The 17,304-nt window shown below is 42.5% G+C and overlaps 3 protein-coding genes across 3 annotated transcripts in view; 2 read left to right on the top strand and 1 right to left on the bottom strand.

Annotated features, from left to right (window-relative positions):
* The window catches only part of si:dkey-11f4.7 (piezo-type mechanosensitive ion channel component 2), a 33,959-nt gene extending 26,897 nt beyond the window's left edge, over positions 1-7,062 (top strand). Inside the window, exons 43-56 of the mRNA XM_035158607.2 lie at positions 6-194; positions 333-543; positions 843-975; positions 1,161-1,308; positions 1,437-1,651; positions 2,012-2,170; positions 2,611-2,758; positions 2,897-3,085; positions 3,730-3,822; positions 3,995-4,164; positions 4,671-4,787; positions 5,046-5,125; positions 5,372-5,597; positions 6,784-7,062. Of these exons, the coding sequence (XP_035014498.2) occupies positions 6-194; positions 333-543; positions 843-975; positions 1,161-1,308; positions 1,437-1,651; positions 2,012-2,170; positions 2,611-2,758; positions 2,897-3,085; positions 3,730-3,822; positions 3,995-4,164; positions 4,671-4,787; positions 5,046-5,125; positions 5,372-5,597; positions 6,784-7,039 (2,334 nt within the window). The 3' untranslated portion in view covers positions 7,040-7,062. The remainder of the gene's footprint in view (positions 1-5; positions 195-332; positions 544-842; positions 976-1,160; positions 1,309-1,436; positions 1,652-2,011; positions 2,171-2,610; positions 2,759-2,896; positions 3,086-3,729; positions 3,823-3,994; positions 4,165-4,670; positions 4,788-5,045; positions 5,126-5,371; positions 5,598-6,783) is intronic.
* A 661-nt stretch (positions 7,063-7,723) lies between these two features.
* On the bottom strand, positions 7,724-9,865 carry atp5f1e (ATP synthase F1 subunit epsilon). The gene is made up of 3 exons (XM_035158610.1): positions 9,725-9,865; positions 9,249-9,376; positions 7,724-7,914 (listed from the first exon to the last, which is right to left on the bottom strand). The coding sequence occupies exons 1-2, from the start codon at positions 9,754-9,756 to the stop codon at positions 9,250-9,252; spliced, it is 159 nt and encodes a 52-aa protein (XP_035014501.1). The 5' UTR covers positions 9,757-9,865; the 3' UTR covers positions 7,724-7,914; position 9,249.
* A 755-nt stretch (positions 9,866-10,620) lies between these two features.
* On the top strand, positions 10,621-17,248 carry LOC118110667 (PRELI domain containing protein 3B). The gene is made up of 6 exons (XM_035158609.2): positions 10,621-10,774; positions 13,685-13,853; positions 13,967-14,056; positions 14,399-14,469; positions 14,623-14,725; positions 14,849-17,248. Exons 1-6 carry the CDS (start codon positions 10,743-10,745, stop codon positions 14,963-14,965), a joined length of 582 nt encoding a protein of 193 aa, XP_035014500.1. The 5' UTR covers positions 10,621-10,742; the 3' UTR covers positions 14,966-17,248.
* The last annotated feature ends 56 nt before the right edge of the window (positions 17,249-17,304 follow it).

Below are 17,304 nucleotides of genomic sequence, written 5' to 3'. Positions count from 1 at the left end.
CTCAGCTGACTGTTGTGGTGAAGTACTTCTTCCAGTTTGGTTTCTTCCCCTGGACCACGTCTGCCTACAGAGGCATCAATGCAGAGCGGCCCTTTGCCCTGCCCAACATCATCGGGGTGGAGAAGAAAGATGGCTACGTCCTCATGGATCTCATCCAGCTGCTCGCTCTGTTCTTCCACCGCTCTATTCTCAAGGTTGTCATGAAAAACGACAGTTCTGATACATCTGCTCGTTCTAATATACCCGTGTGCCGCAGTTTCTCTTGTACAGGAATTCCAGCACATTTTCCATGCAGCTATGTTAAATTAACTTTTGTGTCTGTGACTGCACAGTGCCATGGGCTTTGGGACAACAAGGAGGTGGAGATGCCCGATTTCTTCAAGAAGCTGAAGAAGAAAGTGGACAAGACGAAGATGACGGGCGGAGATAAGATGGGCAGCAAAGGGAAAGCTTCACGTCGGCTGAAGTTCCTCCCGATCCAGGCCTCCACCACCTCCATTTTCTGTAGACGAAAGAGAGATGACTCTGGAGGATCTCAGGATGGTGAATATACAGATAAAATAAGTTTTTATGATAGTTCTATTTCTCCTCTCTTTTCTGTTGTCTTTCCTTCTTAATTTTTTGTTTTAAAAAGTTACCTAGGAGATAACGTTTTAATCTGCACTTGTTTGTTTGTTATTTAGTAGGATTGTGCAAAATCTAGTGAATTTAAATGTGGTTTCATAAGGGGACTGTTGGGACTTGGTGGAGGTATGAGCTCTACTGACTGTCATTCTAGTTGCTTGATGAAATTAATCTCCAGACATGACTCACATGACTCCATTTGATTATTTTCACTGGAGAGGTGAAGCCCAAGAAGCAGCACAGCAAGAAGAAGAGACGGCAGCAAAACAAGGCGCCACTGACCAGGAAGCAGAGGATCAGACAGCAGATCAGAGAGAGGATGCTACAGGCCAAAGCTGCCATCATAGAAGTGTACGATGTTTTCTTATCTTTAGTCTCTGCTTCACATATGACACGTTATTGCAATTGCATATAATCTTTTTTTCCCCGCTAACAATATAAAATGTTTTGTTTGCGTCTGATGTCTGAGAAAAGATTGCACCTTTTCCAGCTTCTGTGGGTTCCTGATTTCTGTACTTTCGTCTCTTTTTCTCTAGTGCCCTTCACATCTACTTACCCATAAGGCAGTTTTTCTACGACATCATCCACCCAGACTACAGTCCTGTGTGTGACGTCTACGCCCTCATGTTTCTCATCGACGTGGTCAATTTCATCGTCACTATATATGGATATTGGGCTTTTGGGGTTAGAGTCTTTTGTGTATCTCGTCAAACTCAGAATACACATCTATATGAATGTTACTTAACAAGATACATTCACACTTAAATGTATGTTTTGCTCAATATGAAAACATCTGTGTCATATTTGTGCAGAAATACTCCGCAGCAGCCGACATCACAGAGTCCCTGTCGGAGGACCAGGTTCCAGAGGCTTTCCTGGTCATGCTGCTCATGCAGTTCGGCACCATGATAGTGGACCGGGCTCTCTACCTGAAAAAGTCCCTGCTGGGAAAGTGTGTTTTCCAGGTGGTGCTGGTGTTTGGCATACATTTCTGGATGTTTTTCATCCTCCCCGGGGTCACTGAGAGGTCAGAGTTCATCACCTTCATTTGTTTCTGGTCACTCAGCTGTTGAATTCACTACATTGACACTGAGCCCTTGTTTAGTGTACACATACACACAAACACAACCAAACACACACACAAAAGCAAAAGGGGTGATGCATACCCTGCAAGTGCATTGTATACATCACTGCAGTGTTTTCCTTAATGACCTAGCCTGTGGTGGCCCACCATAGTTTCATAGTGATTCACTCCCGGCCCTGATATGTAAGAGGATACCGTGTGTCCCACACTGTAAAAAGGGTAAAGGGTAAAAAAGAAAAAAACATCTGTTTAGTTTCCTCATTGATATCTTCTTCTTCTATTGTGTCATTTATATCTCTGCAGGCGGTTCAACAGGAATCCTGTCGCTCAGCTCTGGTACTTTGTAAAGTGCATCTACTTCGGCCTGTCTGCCTACCAGATCAAGTGTGGCTACCCAAACCGCATCCTGGGAAACTTCCTCACCAAGAACTACAACTACCTGAACCTTTTCCTCTTCCAGGGGTATGAAATAGTTACAAGGATTAATATCAATCAGGATAGACTTCAAATGAGAAATGAACTAAAGTTATAGCCATGCACAATGAATGAGTGAATGAGAACCCTTCAACCTGGCTGACCCCTGGTGATGTCACCAAGGTTGGAAGGGGATGTGGCTGCATAGTATAGGAAACACCTGCTGGGTCTAGACACTGGTGGTGGTTAATAGGATCGAGAGAATGTTGAGGATCTGATGAGATGTGTGGACCCAGTTCAGATTCGACCAGGACACTGAATATGGAGACTGGAGGTAACTGGGAAAATAACAGTACATCAATGAAATGACAGCTAACAGTGACTGAGAGGAGAACAGATTTGACAGCAGCGACATGATTGGCTGATTGACCTCATGGCGAGATTAGATTGGATCACCGTAAACACCCAAGTCTCCTGTCCTCTTTCAGGTTCCGTTTGGTTCCCTTCCTGACAGAGCTGAGAGCAGTGATGGATTGGGTTTGGACCGACACCACTCTCTCTCTGTCCAGCTGGATTTGTGTTGAAGACATCTATGCGAACATATTCATCCTCAAGTGCTGGAGAGAGTCTGAACAAGTAAGTGGGACATTGGTGTCCTGCTGCATCATCACCATGCAGCACACACTCAACTTAGAAACAATATTCAAGTGGCGTACAAAAGACAAGAGCATTTATATCTTCAGCTTCGTAATTATGGCAAGTTGTTTGTTCCAGAAATACCCCCACGTTCCAGGGCAGAAGAAGAAGAAGGTGGTGAAATATGGGATGGGAGGATTCATCATCTTCGCTCTCATCAGCATCATCTGGTTCCCACTCCTCTTCATGTCACTGGTCCAGTCAGCAGCCGGGGTGACCAATCGGCCGGTGGAAGTCTCCATCCAGCTCAGCATTGCAGGATATGAGGTCAGGATGGATATGAGTGTGTTGAACTTATATTTCAATCTGGAGAGACTTCGATTTAGAGGTGGAACAAACATTTTTTATTGCCATGCACTACAAAGAAAGTGATGGTATATGACAAGTCTTTTGGTGTTTAGACCCTGCTGTACCCTGTTTTTCTCACTCTCTCTCCTCACATATGCTCGTGATGAGCGTGATTACGTGGAGGGGGATTTAAAGGATTTAACATTCTCTCTCTCTGCCATCTGAGTGCCAGCAGTGTTAATTGTTTGTTTCCTTTTGAGTTGGGGGTCCGGTAGTCCTCTTTTTGTTTTTTTGTTTTATTTAGATATTGTTTCTTAGGTAGACAGGGGGGAAAGAATCTGGATCCAACGGCCCATTGCGTGGTTGGACCAGATCTTCCCATTTTTTCGATTCTTCTTGGTCAGGCCTCCACACTTAATTAGTTTAACATTTGTTTATTCTTTGGTTTTGTTAATAAATTCTTTGTTTAACCGTGACGCTTTATATGTTGGTTGAGCCAAATTAAATTTATGTTGTTGTGGCAATAATAGAACCCATTGTGATGTCATTGGGATTAGAAAAGGGTGAAGAAGGTGTGAGGACATGTATTTTACTCTCTGGTCTGACTGCTTGTGTTTTCACAGCCTCTATTCACCATGAGCGCCCAGGAGCAGAACCTGGTTCCATACACACAAGCTGGATGGAACCGGCTCACTAAAATCTACGCTACTCATCCAGTAAGCACCGCTTTATTTTACTGTGTGTGAGACCAAAGATGAAACCGTTCACTCCAGCACTTGATCTCAAGTTAGAGGAACGAGATATTCATGACAAATAAAAATGGTCTCTTTTGTGTGTTTTAGGATTTAATAGTAAACATCTATTAAATGGTATCTCTCTCTCTCTCAGTCTGCCATGCAGTTCATAATGAACTACTATGCTGAGGACATTATTGTTGCTAAGATCAAGAGTGATGCCAGTCTGGTGTGGAGCATCAGCCCGGCCAGTCGAGAGGCCATGATACAGGAGCTCAGCAACTCCTCTCACATATACATGACCCTAGGCTGGACGCTGCTACGGTCAGTTATGTGTTTCATAGTCTCTGATATAGAACAATGTGTTTGTATGTGGTCATGTCGATTCACTGCTAATGTATAAATTCATAGGAACATGTGTAGCTACACACTGATTTGCTGATACATGCATTTTTCTAAAAAGTGATTAAATATATTTTCATACTTATTGTTTAGCTTTTTTCTCTACTTATTCTGTTTTGTATTTTGATCACTAGTTGACAAGCCGGATTAATAGTTCATGTGTGAATGGATGTGAACAGTTGCACATGACAGGTGACATCACACGTGACATGACTATTTTGTCAGATTCATTTCTTTGGGATTCAGACCTTTTAATCCTGCTTGTACTGTATGAGTCAGGTGGTGATGATGGTCCATTTTACTATTTACATCACCACAGATTATTTTATTATGTTAAAATGCTTGATGCATTTCTTCTGTCTGCATTTTGCACGGATGTACAAAGCTTTGCATAAACTTTGGCACCTGTGCCACTTCACACTCCTCAGGAATGCGTCCATATCGATGAACCCAGAGACGGTGGGAGAACATACTGTGAAGTTTGAGGACAAGAACTTGAGAGAAGGGATCATCCACATGCTCAAAGGCAACAGCAGCAACTTTGTGTGAGTCTCTGTCAACGTGCACAAACAGCTGCTTTTGGCTGTTTTATCTTCTGCAGGTTTCCTTTAGAGATGCTAATGCAAAAAAAAGAACAGCTTCACGAAATCAGAGAAGTAAAACTCATACCTACGAATGTAAAGCGAATGAAAGTTGAAGTACTGTATGTTATCAACTATTTCTCAACACTTTCACAGCCCAGACATTCATCTGCATCATCACATGCACTATATTTCGTTATGTTGTGTTGTTCTGCTCTGCAGGATCATTAACTCTCTGCTACCAAAGTTCATCAGGGGTCCCAAAGGACCTGAATCCAAAATGGCGACCAGGATGAAAGTAGGTTAGTTACAGCTTATTTTACATTTAAATAAATACTGCATATATTCTTTGGCAAATTATAATTGCATGGTACTAATGTAAAGGAATGTAGTCATGCATTTGTTTGTAATTTAGCTCCTTTAGCTCTCTTTCTATGTGGGATTGAATTCTTTGTATACCGATGAGGTCTGGACTCCAGAGAGGATCCGCTGATCAGAGTGATCAGTCCTGCAGTTTGATTTGACCCCAGGTTTTCCTTTTCCCCTAGAGCTCTCAGACCGCCCAGACCTGCAGGCGCTCGCTTTCTTCAGGCCCATGTCGCTCAAACTTCAGCAGGTCAACAGGACGTCAGAGAAGGACGCAGACCAGTGGTGGATGGTGGAGGAGTGCTCGCCTGTTCTCACCTCCTCTGAGCTCAAGTGTGAGAGTATAGAGGTCGTGGTGTTCAGTGATAAAGTCAGCCCCTCCAGTCTGGGCTTTTTGGCTGGACACGGGTAGGTAACAAGACAAATTTGATCTGTCAGGAAATCAGTATTATGATTGTGGCTGGACTTGATTCCCCCTCTTCTCTGGTTTTAAAGAGACATTTCAATGTGCAATGCAGTAAAACTTTCCTTGTTTCAAAACTGTTCTTTTTGCTGAGCTTTGAAAACTCTGTCCCTGCTGCAGCTCAGTGGTTCTCACAGTGCTTGAAATTTAGATTTTTTTTTTGTTGATAATCCACACACCTCATTTCTAACATTTATACATCAGCCTCTTCCCTTTTCACAGTGGGGGGATGTTACAAACTACACTTCCTCAGTTATTGTATTTAAGTACATTTTTCATGTAACTGTACTCTACACTCAAGTACATTTATTTTCAGCTACTTTTCACTTTTACTTCATACATATATCAGCAAATATATTTTTCTTTCTGCTTCATAACTACAAAACCTTGAGTTAGATGTTCACATTCTTCTTTTTAAAAGTAATTGATGAGGAGAAGCGAAATGGTCCATTGTTACAAGCAGAGCAAGCATGTAATATTAGATCCCGCCTCCTGGAGCAGCAGCATCACTGATGAAGAGGAAACATCTCAAATGAATACCGAAGAGGCCACTGTTGAGTCATTAACTAATATAACAAAGCCAAGTGTTTTCAGTAGCATCATCTGCAACATTCTTTATTAATATGACAGAGTCTGTACTTTTACTTTCAATACTTTAAGTACGTACTTTCTTTCACTCTAGTAGAAGAGTTGTTGTGGGATTTATACTTTTACTTGAGGACATTTATTTGTACTTTTACTTAAATAAAATGTTTGAGTGTTTCCTCCACCACTGCTTTTACAAGTGCTAAGAGACACATCTTTTGCATTTGTCAAATCAGATTTTTTTGGGGGGGATCTTTGAGCATTTAAAACCAAATATTACTGAGTACACTGTAGTGAGGTGATATACGGCTGACATATCTTTAATCACTAGCCAATCATAGCAAAACCACAGAATCCCAATTGATGCTGTAGCGCTGATGTACAGTGTTTTGAGATTTTGGGAGAACTGTCCCTTTAATTTCACATCTGCACAGGTCAAGTGATCTAATATAAACTTTGATATTGTTAAAACGTCAATGGGTTTTTTAAATGAGTCTCACACACAGACTCACCTTAAACCCCCTCACTCTCTGCTCCTCATCACAGCATCGTGGGCCTGTACATGTCCGTGGTGCTGGTCATCGGAAAGTTCGTCAGGGAGTTCTTCAACGGGATCTCCAGGTCCATAATGTTTGAGGAGCTGCCGTGCGTGGACCGGGTCCTGAAGCTCTGCACAGACATTTTCGTGGTCCGGGAGACGGGAGAGATGGAGCTGGAGGAGACACTGTTTGAGAAACTCATCTTCCTCTACCGATCGCCGGAGACCATGATCAAGATGACCCGAGAGAAGAAAGACAGCTAGGGTTCCAGAATCTACCACCAATCACTTGCCATATCGATCCAGTTGTAATGAAGATGAGAATCCATTTCTCTGATATTAATTTTGACCTCTGACCTTCATGGACAGACTTTTTTTAGTGGATTAGTAAAACATTTTCCATTGTAAGAATTCATACTTTTCCTGATTTTATTTATAAACATCTTTAACATTTTAAAAGATCATTGATGTAGATTTAACTTTTATTAGATAGATAAGATTTAACTATTATGTGACTTCTTTTAACAATTTCATCCAGGAAAATGATTATTCAATAATTTACAAGGCACTTAACTGTAACAGGGTTAATCTGGACTGCAGTTAGATCAATTTGAGTGCAGGCTACTATTTGTCATTGTGAATACAATTTTCTGCCCATTGAGTATAATGCATGCAATTCTGATTTAGGTTTTTACTGTTGTAAAGAGCACAAATCATCATACTCCTCTTTTAGGGACATTTAAAAAAAATCCTTGATATACTTACAGATCAACACACACACACATACCTCTGTACTGTAAATACCAATGTGTCTATGTAGACTACTGCTCTGATTTATTTATATCAAAATAAAAATTGTGGTTACAGACTAAATGGTTTGTGTCTCAATCAATCTGGTATGGTGTAAATAGAAGATTCACCAACAAGCACATATACTAGGAAACAGAGTGCATTTCAGATATTCATCTTTAATACAATTTTAAATTACAAATAAAAGGGAAAAACTGTAATTTCATTCGGGTCCCCGTTCTAACAAGTCATCTTGGTAACATCCATCTTTTTTCCATTCTCGGTGGTGGACAGGATAGTGACAGGACCTCACAACTCCAGAAAAGTTAACTACATCATAGTGTCACATCCTGGAGGAAAAACAGAGAAGAAGAGTGCAAAGCATATTAAACATTAAATATATATATTTCTGGACTTGTGTTGCAGCCAGTGACAGAACATTTCACCAGTGAAATGGAAAAATAAATTCAAAGAAATACCAACAAATTCTGGTAACAAGAGTCATTGGGAGACGATATATCCCAGGCGTCACACAGAAAGAAGATCATTTGGTGCCATCACAATAACCTAAATTTGTAATATTACCCTTCCTTAGTATATTCACATTAACAGAAATTTTGATGAGGGGGGCCAAACTAAAAGGACTAAAAAGAACTAACCTCTGATGACGAGCGACTACATTTATTTCATCAAACACAAATGTAGTACCTTTCCTTATTATTATTATTATTATTATAATACTACTTTACACAAGGTTATATTTTCATCAGCATTTGTTTGTCTGTCTGTCTGTTAGTCAGCAGCATTACACAAAAACATCTGGATGGATTCCCAAAAAACTTGGTAGGATGTCACATGGGTCAAGGAAGAACCCATTCAATTCCTCGGATATGGATCGGGGGGGATCCGGGACTTTACATTTACTCTTAATGTGAGATAGGGATTTTTCACCACTTTCCCAGTGAATAATTCACAGATCTTGATGGAATTGTTTTTTGGAAATATTTAAGGAAATGATATCCGAGTGTATGCAATTTGGTGCAGCTTGATTAAATTTAAAATGATTGTTGGGCCTTGACAGCAGTATGTGCTATACCGAATGCCATTCTAGTTACATATCCAGTTCTTAGACAAATATAGTGTGTAGTACTCATATGACAGCTGGAGTTACTTGTTACTATGCCGATAAAGATTTTGCATACTAAACATAATCTGTGCCTCGTGTAACTGAGGTAGAAATATAATGCATTTCTATAGTTTTAACTAAGCGATACAATAGATATTTAATTAGTTAGACAAGTTTTAAGTTAGCTGCACGTTAACTAATTTATTACAACATTGCAGTGATGCATAAGAGTTTGTGTTCCAGAAAAAATAAAACCACATAACTACAAAACACTGAAAGGGGTCGTGAGTTCCCTTTTACACTTAAACCAGTGATACTATTGTACTTTTACTCGTATTAAATTGTACATGTATTTGCTTGTAGTGTGGTATTGATCAGTAGTGTTGCTGCCTAAATGATCAGAAGTCTTCTTACACCAGAGTGTGACTGTAAGTGTGAAGCTGTCAATGTCACCGCGGCCTTTCCTTCACACCCCCGATGCGTTCAGGGGCCATGATGACTCCACCTGCACATGGGATTCAGCCGCTGCTGACCGTCAGTGTGACATAATGAACTTACGCTATGCTGCAACTTTGGGTTTTAAGACTTTGACGCTGGCTTCTGCGACCTTCATAGCTTCAATCCTTGGCTGCGGCTTCAGCGCAGCGCGCACCGCGTTAGCGCAGATAGCGGAGAAGCGGATGTAGCTGCAGAGAGGACACACACGTTAGCCGCATGCTAAAGGGCAAACATCACTGAGAATGACCAATCTGATAAGAGACAAGTGGGACCGATTCTTTACAAACACACGACATCACCGGTGCATTAGCAGAGAGAGTCGCATCTAACACGGGGGTCACTTCAACGAATGGGTGGAAAAGCTAACTCAGGCTAGTAGCTTAGCCATGTAGCTCTGGTGAAGATTTAATAATGAAATACGGACAAGTACTTTGTAATCATTAGCAGTTCAGATAAAAGGGTCTTCATTAATAACACCGCATTCAACTGGGAGCATAACACTGACTGTGTGGTGGACATTTCCTGCAGTTTCTTACCTTATGCCTGCCTGTCTCCAGTATGCGACCATCTTGTCTGTGTTGTGGCTTCAAGGACAGTTCGGATATGTGCGTGATGACGTCTTTTGACCTACGCAGGCTCTGGTTCCCGTGGTTCTTCCCCCACCCAATGAGGACCGCGCAGGGTCATGATTGACAGCTCTGATGGGTTCTGGTCCACCCCCTCATGCAGAGTAAAAAAAAAAGTACAGTATACTGCTTTTAAAAACTGGTTTTCTGGATAAATCAAATTATTTTCTATTTCCATGAGAAAAAAAAATATCTACTCTGTTTTTCTGAATTAACAAGATTATTTACTGGGTCCATGTTAATAGTTTGTCAGCTTTGTGAAGGCACCTCAGGACTTTGAGATGGTTCAGAGTACAAAGATTTTCAGAAAATGATCTCGTTAATTCAGAAAAACAGATCAGAATTATTTCTCTCAAGTGAATGAAATACACTTCTCTACTCATTTAAAAGATCTTTTTTTAAAGTTTAGGATTTATATATTTGTTTTTTGTCACCTTAATGTTTTTGCTGACAAATTTTGTGTTACCTACTTCCAGAGTTGAAATATTAACTGTTTCTATCGTAGTGTAGCATGTAGATCAATCTTCAAGACTCAAGACAAGGAAAATAGCTACTAATAATCATTATTATCAATAGGACTATGTGGTGATAATATCCAGAATAAACTCATTATTTTGTGGTTGTGGTGAAGGGATTTCACCATGATCCTGGATGTAGAGCGGAGTAGCAGCGGAGTTTTAGTGACACGAACCTGTTCATATTCTCCTTTATTTTATTCACTTTTATGAATTAATTAAAATAAAAACATAAACAACACTCGGATTGTTCTGGGTGTTTTCGGGGTGCAGTACGACTCTCTGTCGCCAGGGGGAGTGTCGGCTCTGATGGGAATTAAAGCGTCGCTCCTGCGGATCCTCCCTCCCCGCTCGCACCGGTCACGCTGTCACCAGTCGCCGGCTCCCGAGCCCCGACAGAGAAGCCTGTTAAAATGAAGATCTGGGCGTCAGAGCACATTTTCAAGTGAGTGCTTTTCCTGTCTGTGTTCTCGTGATACACGAGGAGCTCAAGGTCACTGTTTTCCTCGTGTCTGAGCTGTTTTGTTCGGTTCCCTCCACACTGTCCGGGCAGCAGCTGCTAGCCGCCGCCAGTCGCTGCTAAGGTTACACCTAAGTTAGGTGACTTCTCACAAAGAGCCCGAGGTTAAACTACCTGAATAACGTCTCGTACTTTAGCTATCACAGCTCTGACATCCAGCCACACGCACCATTAGGGTTCAGCTCTTCCTACAAACACGATATGTCCGCCTTTGTCCGCGATAACCTCTCTAGCTAGCGGAGACAGATAACTTCTAGGTTAGCTTTAGCTGCTAGCCGGGAAGCTAACTTTATCAAATCTGATGCAAGTTGCTCACAACGTTACATCGTTTTCCGCGTGGAAGCTCGTGGTGACATGAACTCCACGGCCTGATCGAAGTAAAGCTGTATCATGTGTTGTGTTCAAATCATGGAGACTTAAGCTGCGGCTCAATGTGACATTATGTTATGTAACGGCCTGCGGGTCCGTTACACCAGAGGCTCTGAGGTTACGGTCGCGCCATTCTCCGAATAGTTCACTTCCTCACTCAGAAATGAAAGTATAGCAATGAGACGTGGAATGTTTTTGTTGATGTTCCCCGAGTGGACAAGTGTAAATCCACGATGTGATGATCTGTGATGTGCGGAGGGGGCGTTCACCGCTTCATCTGTATCTTCACTGCCATCAGTGATCGGTCAGTGTGGTTTGGAAGTGGTGTTTACTGGTCACTTGGCTCAACCCAGTGATCGCAGAACGCTAACATTACAATCAAAGAAGAGTTATTTGAAATGAAACAAAACATTAAAGGGGACATAGCATGCAAATTCCACTTTGTTAGTGCTTCTACAGGTTAATGTGGGTATCTGGCATGTCTACCAACCCAAAACTCTGGGGAAAAACACTCGCGCGTTTTGTTATAGTTCCTCTAAGTCAGAAACGTCATGCTTGAGCGACTCGATTGCGCTTCCTGGGTATTGTGTCGTAACAATACACTGGAAGTCTCCTACATGGTCTTGGCCCACCCCCGTCCCGTCCCCCACACTCGTTACTTCCGGGTTTACACCGGAGGCTGCGAGGCAGCGCAGCGCCGCTCCCAAGCACGCAGCCGGGCTGTTCACACGGGACGAGCATTTTTCCGCTGGTCAGCCCGCGTTTCACTCACATGTGGCATTTGTCTGGATTGTTGGGACTGGGAGGCTGCAGCAGCTGCTCGAGCGACCGCCGCTCTCCCTGTGCGTGAGCTGGAATTGTGTCAGCGCCACACAGCAGCAGTGTGGAGGACTTCCGCAGTGTTCAGCGCTACTGTAACCCCGAACCCGACATTCAACGGTTCAACAACAAGCGGAGAAAGCAGAATCGCGGGCTGACCTATATATCACAGTCTATGGGGCTGACCAGCGCGGAGAAATGCTCGTCCCGTGTGAACAGCCAGGCAGCTGCGCGCTGGAGAACGGCGCTGCGCTGCTCGCAGCTGTCTTCCACACTGCCAGCTGTGTGGAAGACTTCCGCAGTGTTCAGCTCTACTGTACGCCGGGTTACAGTAGTTCCGCTGGGTACAGTAGTTCCGCCGGTTCAGTATGGGTAGTAGTTACGCCGGTACACCGGACGCGGAAGTGCCGCATGGAGGCAGCGCAGCGCCGCCTTCCAGCACGCAGCCGCCTGGCTGTTCACACGGGACGAGCATTTCTCCGCTGGTCAGACCCATAGACTGTACATATAAGGTCAGCCCGCGATTCTGCTTTCTCCGCTTGTTGTTGTACCCGTTGAATGTCGGGGTTCGGGGGTAAATGATGGTCTTCATAGCCCCCCCCCACCCTTCTCTTTCTCTCTCTGTCTGTCTGCTTGTGTGCTTGTAGTGGATGGGCAGAGGGGGACATTTAATTATGTGATTGGGAAAATTAAAACTCCAGGACAACAAGGGGAATACAAAGTATGGGATGCATATTTGATAATTTATATCATATAAAATATGTAATTTATATCGTTTAAAATCATGGGGGGAGGGGGGAGCTGGCTCATTAGCATTTAAAGGAACAGGCAGTCAAAACAGGTCGCTCTGTGGAGGGCTGTTTTATACAGGGTAAAAGGGTGCTGTTTTAAATGATCCTTGTGGTATTTTGACCAAAGTATGTTACAGACATTTCATTAAGACCCCAAGGAACCATATCAACTTGTGGTAAAATGGGCATGCTATGTTCCCTTTAAATTGGATCTAGAAACTTCACCTTCTGACTATCTGAGTTAAAAATAACTAGCTAAAAACAGAACTGGACCACAAGACTCAAAGGGAAACAATCATTCTAAAAGAAATGATAGAAATTGTGCTACGTCGACGGAGACTGCTGCCTCTCAACTGGAGGGTAGAGAACTCCTACATCCTCCCTTTTAAATCACCCTCTGTGTCATCACACATCACGTTCACCTGTCAGGGAGAGGAAAAGGAGCAGGAGGAAAAACATAAGTTTGTGTGTGTAACAAATTTACTTTCACATTCCCCCAGCGTACTAAGTCTGCCCATGTCTCTGTCATGAAAATGGAGTGAACAACATGATCAATCTGATTCCCACTGTTTGATATCCAACATATTCTCACATCATCGCAATGCATTTTTTATTTGCAGGTTCAGACAACCTAATCTGAAAAGTAATAAAGATATTGTCATTACTAAATTTACCTAATAGTTATAACAAAATAGTTCTCCTATTGTTTAGATTTTTGTGTTTTCAATAGGATTCTGCACTCGTGCACTAAAATATCAACGTTCCATCCGCAAATTTTCATATGCAGTCTTTTGCCAGGATGTTAAACACCCGGCAGGAATTTGCTGTTTCTAATGTCAGTGTTGGTTTTTGACAGCCACCCATGGGAGACGGTGACTCAGGCGGCGATGCAGAAGTACCCCAACCCCATGAACCCCGGTGTGTTTGGCGTGGATGTTCTGGACAGACGTGTGGACACAGAGGGACGGTTACACAGCACCAGACTGCTCAGCACAGAGTGGGGACTCCCTGCCATGGCCAAGTCTGTAAGTTACATCATCAAAGGAATGCTCGAGTTGAAGTGATGCTGCATTTTGTTGTGATGATGTTAAATAGTTTTTCTTTGCACTGAGCCTGAGTTGTGTCCATTTTCCTGCAGATGATTGGGGCAACGAGATCATGCACGTATGTTCAGGAGCATTCAGTTGTGGACCCCAAAGAGAAGACCTTCGAGCTGAAATCTACAAACGTAAGTGTTATTGATAGATGGATCTATATTAATGAGAATAAGTACTAGCTCTTCTTTTGGAGCAGCAGATCTAGTTAGTAGCACATTTGGATCAAACCTAAAGATATAGAGAAGAAATAAAGACCAAACTAAAGATCTGTAGTTTCTTCTGTTCGTTTACCAGGGGAATGGTCTCAGTGAGAGAGAGGATTAATGTTAGAGCTTCGTGGCTCTCCCCTCCCTGACTGTGCTCACAGCAGCTGCTGTAAAAAAAACTTTATGGCATGTAAATGTAAACATTATAAACATTATAAACTTTATATGTGATGTAAAAAGACCAACAACTTTATTTTGTCTCTCCAGATCTCCTTCACTAACCTGGTATCTGTGGATGAGAAGTTGACGTACAAGCCACATCCGCAGGATCCTGAAAAGTAATTGACCCTGTTTTGAATATTGCTCCTGTGAAGTCAGATTTGATTGAAAGAATGTGAAAAAATATCAGTTTGTACAAACGTGCAGAAGTCACAATAGATTTTCAGGTTTATTGTTGACCTTATTATTCATGTGTTTGTTTGTCTTTTCAGAACGGTACTGACACAGGAGGCCCTGATAAGTGTGAAAGGCATCAGTCTGAGCAGCTACCTCGAGGGTCTCATGGCCAAGACCATCTCTGTCAACGCTGGCAAGGTGAGAAAAGCACTCAAATCTCCCAATAAGTCTTCATGACACAATGACTCCACAATGTACCTTACTGCACTTAGTTCTAATATCCCTGTAGTAGTTGTATAGTAATACACTTGTCTGTCTCAGGGTCGGGAGGCGATGGAGTGGGTCATCAGACGACTAAACACTGAAATCGAGGAGTTGGCGGCGACCGCTCGTGGTACGATGCGTGTCCCCATGGCAGCAGCCGTTGCAAACAAATGATCCTGGGCCTGCCCCGTCGCTTCCTCCTGCATCATGAACCGATGGTCTTCTCAAACCTTTGCCCCTTAAAGGGGTCCTCATCTGCCAGCACAGCCTAGTAACCACAGCCCCGTCCTTGGTATGTTTGTCTTTGTACGTCACAAGAAGTTGCTGTTCGTCCTTCCTCGACAGGCTGCGCAGACGAGTTCGATACTCATCTCTGTGGGCAGTGAAGGAAAGTATTGAGTACAGTTAAAAAAACAGAACAAACAAACACAGGGTTCAGATGAACTGCACTTGAAGCTCATAGGATTTAGTCTTGTGAAGTTAAAGCTCTTTTTTAAAAATTCACGCGTTGCCTCCGCATCATTCATAACTTATTCATAACTTTTCTAATCTTTCTCCGCTCCCTCATCTGCGTATGTCTTCTTAAATCTCTTTTAATTCCTTCCAAACCTTTTGTGAACAAGCTGAGCACTGCTAGCAGCTGAAATGAAGTCACTTTCACCATCCAGCAGAACTTGCCAAAATATGTCACTACCAAAACCTCACCAGTGCAGACAGGCTGTTATCATCTTATACTGTTGGTAATAAAACTGCACATTTGTCTTTTCACTCCTTGGAACAGTTTTTTGAAATTCCCGGATTGCAGTGTTTCTGTCACGACTCAAGGCTCCAAACAACGCCCCAGAAACATCTGTCAACATGTTGTGAGAACAGTTTGTTTCTACTATAAAGAGAGACGCAGCTCAGTGCCAGATATGAGTGCAGGTGAAGTGGCCCGACAGGAACACCAGTTTGCAGGTATTGCATGGTGCTGGGAAAACAATGGCACCTCTCTTGTCTGGGTCTGGTACAAGCAGCCCAACTTTGCCTCCAGGTAGAAGTCAGAGAGACTGTGGCTACTGTGGCTACGACGTTTTCATTTGAAAATGTATCAACTCTGCTACGTAAACACCTGGCATCCGCATTGCCCTGTTTTAGTTTGACAACTGTGTTTTAGTCTGGACAGGTTGCTAACAGCTGTTGTGTAGTTAAATTCTGCTCTTCACAATGATACATCTGCTTACATTCATAGAAGAGCTATTACTCAAGCAACATGCCCAGTGCACGTGAATGGTCATATGGGTTTTCAGGTGTGTTGGTTAGGACGGGGATTAAAACACTCGTCTGAACAGCCATTCTTTTATTTTGAAAACAGAATAATAGTGTTGATTTAGCCAGTATACTTAAGGTCCAAGCTCTGCAGCAGTGGGGATGGTGCTGATAAAGGTGGTGAACAGCAAACAATGATGGCTTCTAGGCTTATTTGTTGAAGGCGTCAAAGCATTTAAACAGAATGGGAGATGGAGCTTTAGTGAAATCAACCTTTTGTACCGTTAATAAAAAGATGCTGGTCTGTCTGCTGTGATCCTGTTGGACTGATCCTCAGATTGTGTTGTAAAAATGACTTGATTTCTCTCTTCTCATAATCTCTGTTTGTTACGGTATGTGAACAAGCTTGAATGTTTAACTTATATTCAGCATGTGTACTCGAACGTGGGCGGGAAGTTTCTTGAAAAGTACCGAGTTGTGTCCAGCGTGTTGTGAACGCTCACCAGTGTTGTCAGAGGAGCACTACAGGGTTATGTTCAGGAGCATGGAGTGTGCCAAGATGGAAATCATTTTTAGAACCCCCATAACAGTTCACTTAGGATATCATTCATAAACAAGCTGTTAATAGGTGATGTTTATTGTATATTTCTATTGGTGAATATTGACAAAGGCTGTTTGATTTATTTATTTTTTAAAAATTGTATCTGCAATTTTTATACTTAATTTCCCAGGTACATCCCTGTAGGACTCTCATACAAATGCTAAGCGATGACGGTTCAGTTTACTACTACATCTGTTTCACACTGTACCATCTCTCAATGGAGCTCCACACAATCTCAAGTCTTCCCACGTGCCTCCACAGTTCGTCTCTTGCTCGACCATCATGGTGTCGAGCAAGTTTATAACTGCGTCTTTATCATTAAACTTCAATCCCATCAAGCACTGTCCTGCCCTGGATCCTTCTGCCTGACGCCTGGTCCGCTTCCTAACGCGCCCATCATCCAGTCAGTATCCACACGCAGCATCTCCTTTCATGAGTGAAGTGTGATGATTTTTCTATGGGGAACATTTTAAGTACAAGTGGCTGTAAATAGGCTTATATTTATATTTTGGTAGTGTTACATTCTGAGAATGGGAACATGTAACACAATCTGAAGAGTGCACACTGAAATGTTTCAAAAATAAAGAGATGTCATTGTTTCATGAAAACGGCTGTGAAGTGTTAAATGTCTCAACTTTCACTTTAACTGAGGTTCTCAAAAACA

The sequence above is a fragment of the Hippoglossus stenolepis genome, chromosome 6, assembly GCF_022539355.2.
Source record: "Hippoglossus stenolepis isolate QCI-W04-F060 chromosome 6, HSTE1.2, whole genome shotgun sequence".
Classification (NCBI taxonomy): Eukaryota; Metazoa; Chordata; class Actinopteri; order Pleuronectiformes; family Pleuronectidae; genus Hippoglossus; species Hippoglossus stenolepis.
The sequence above is the reverse complement of the archived record's forward strand: the minus strand, read 5'-3'. Positions and strand labels throughout refer to the sequence as shown.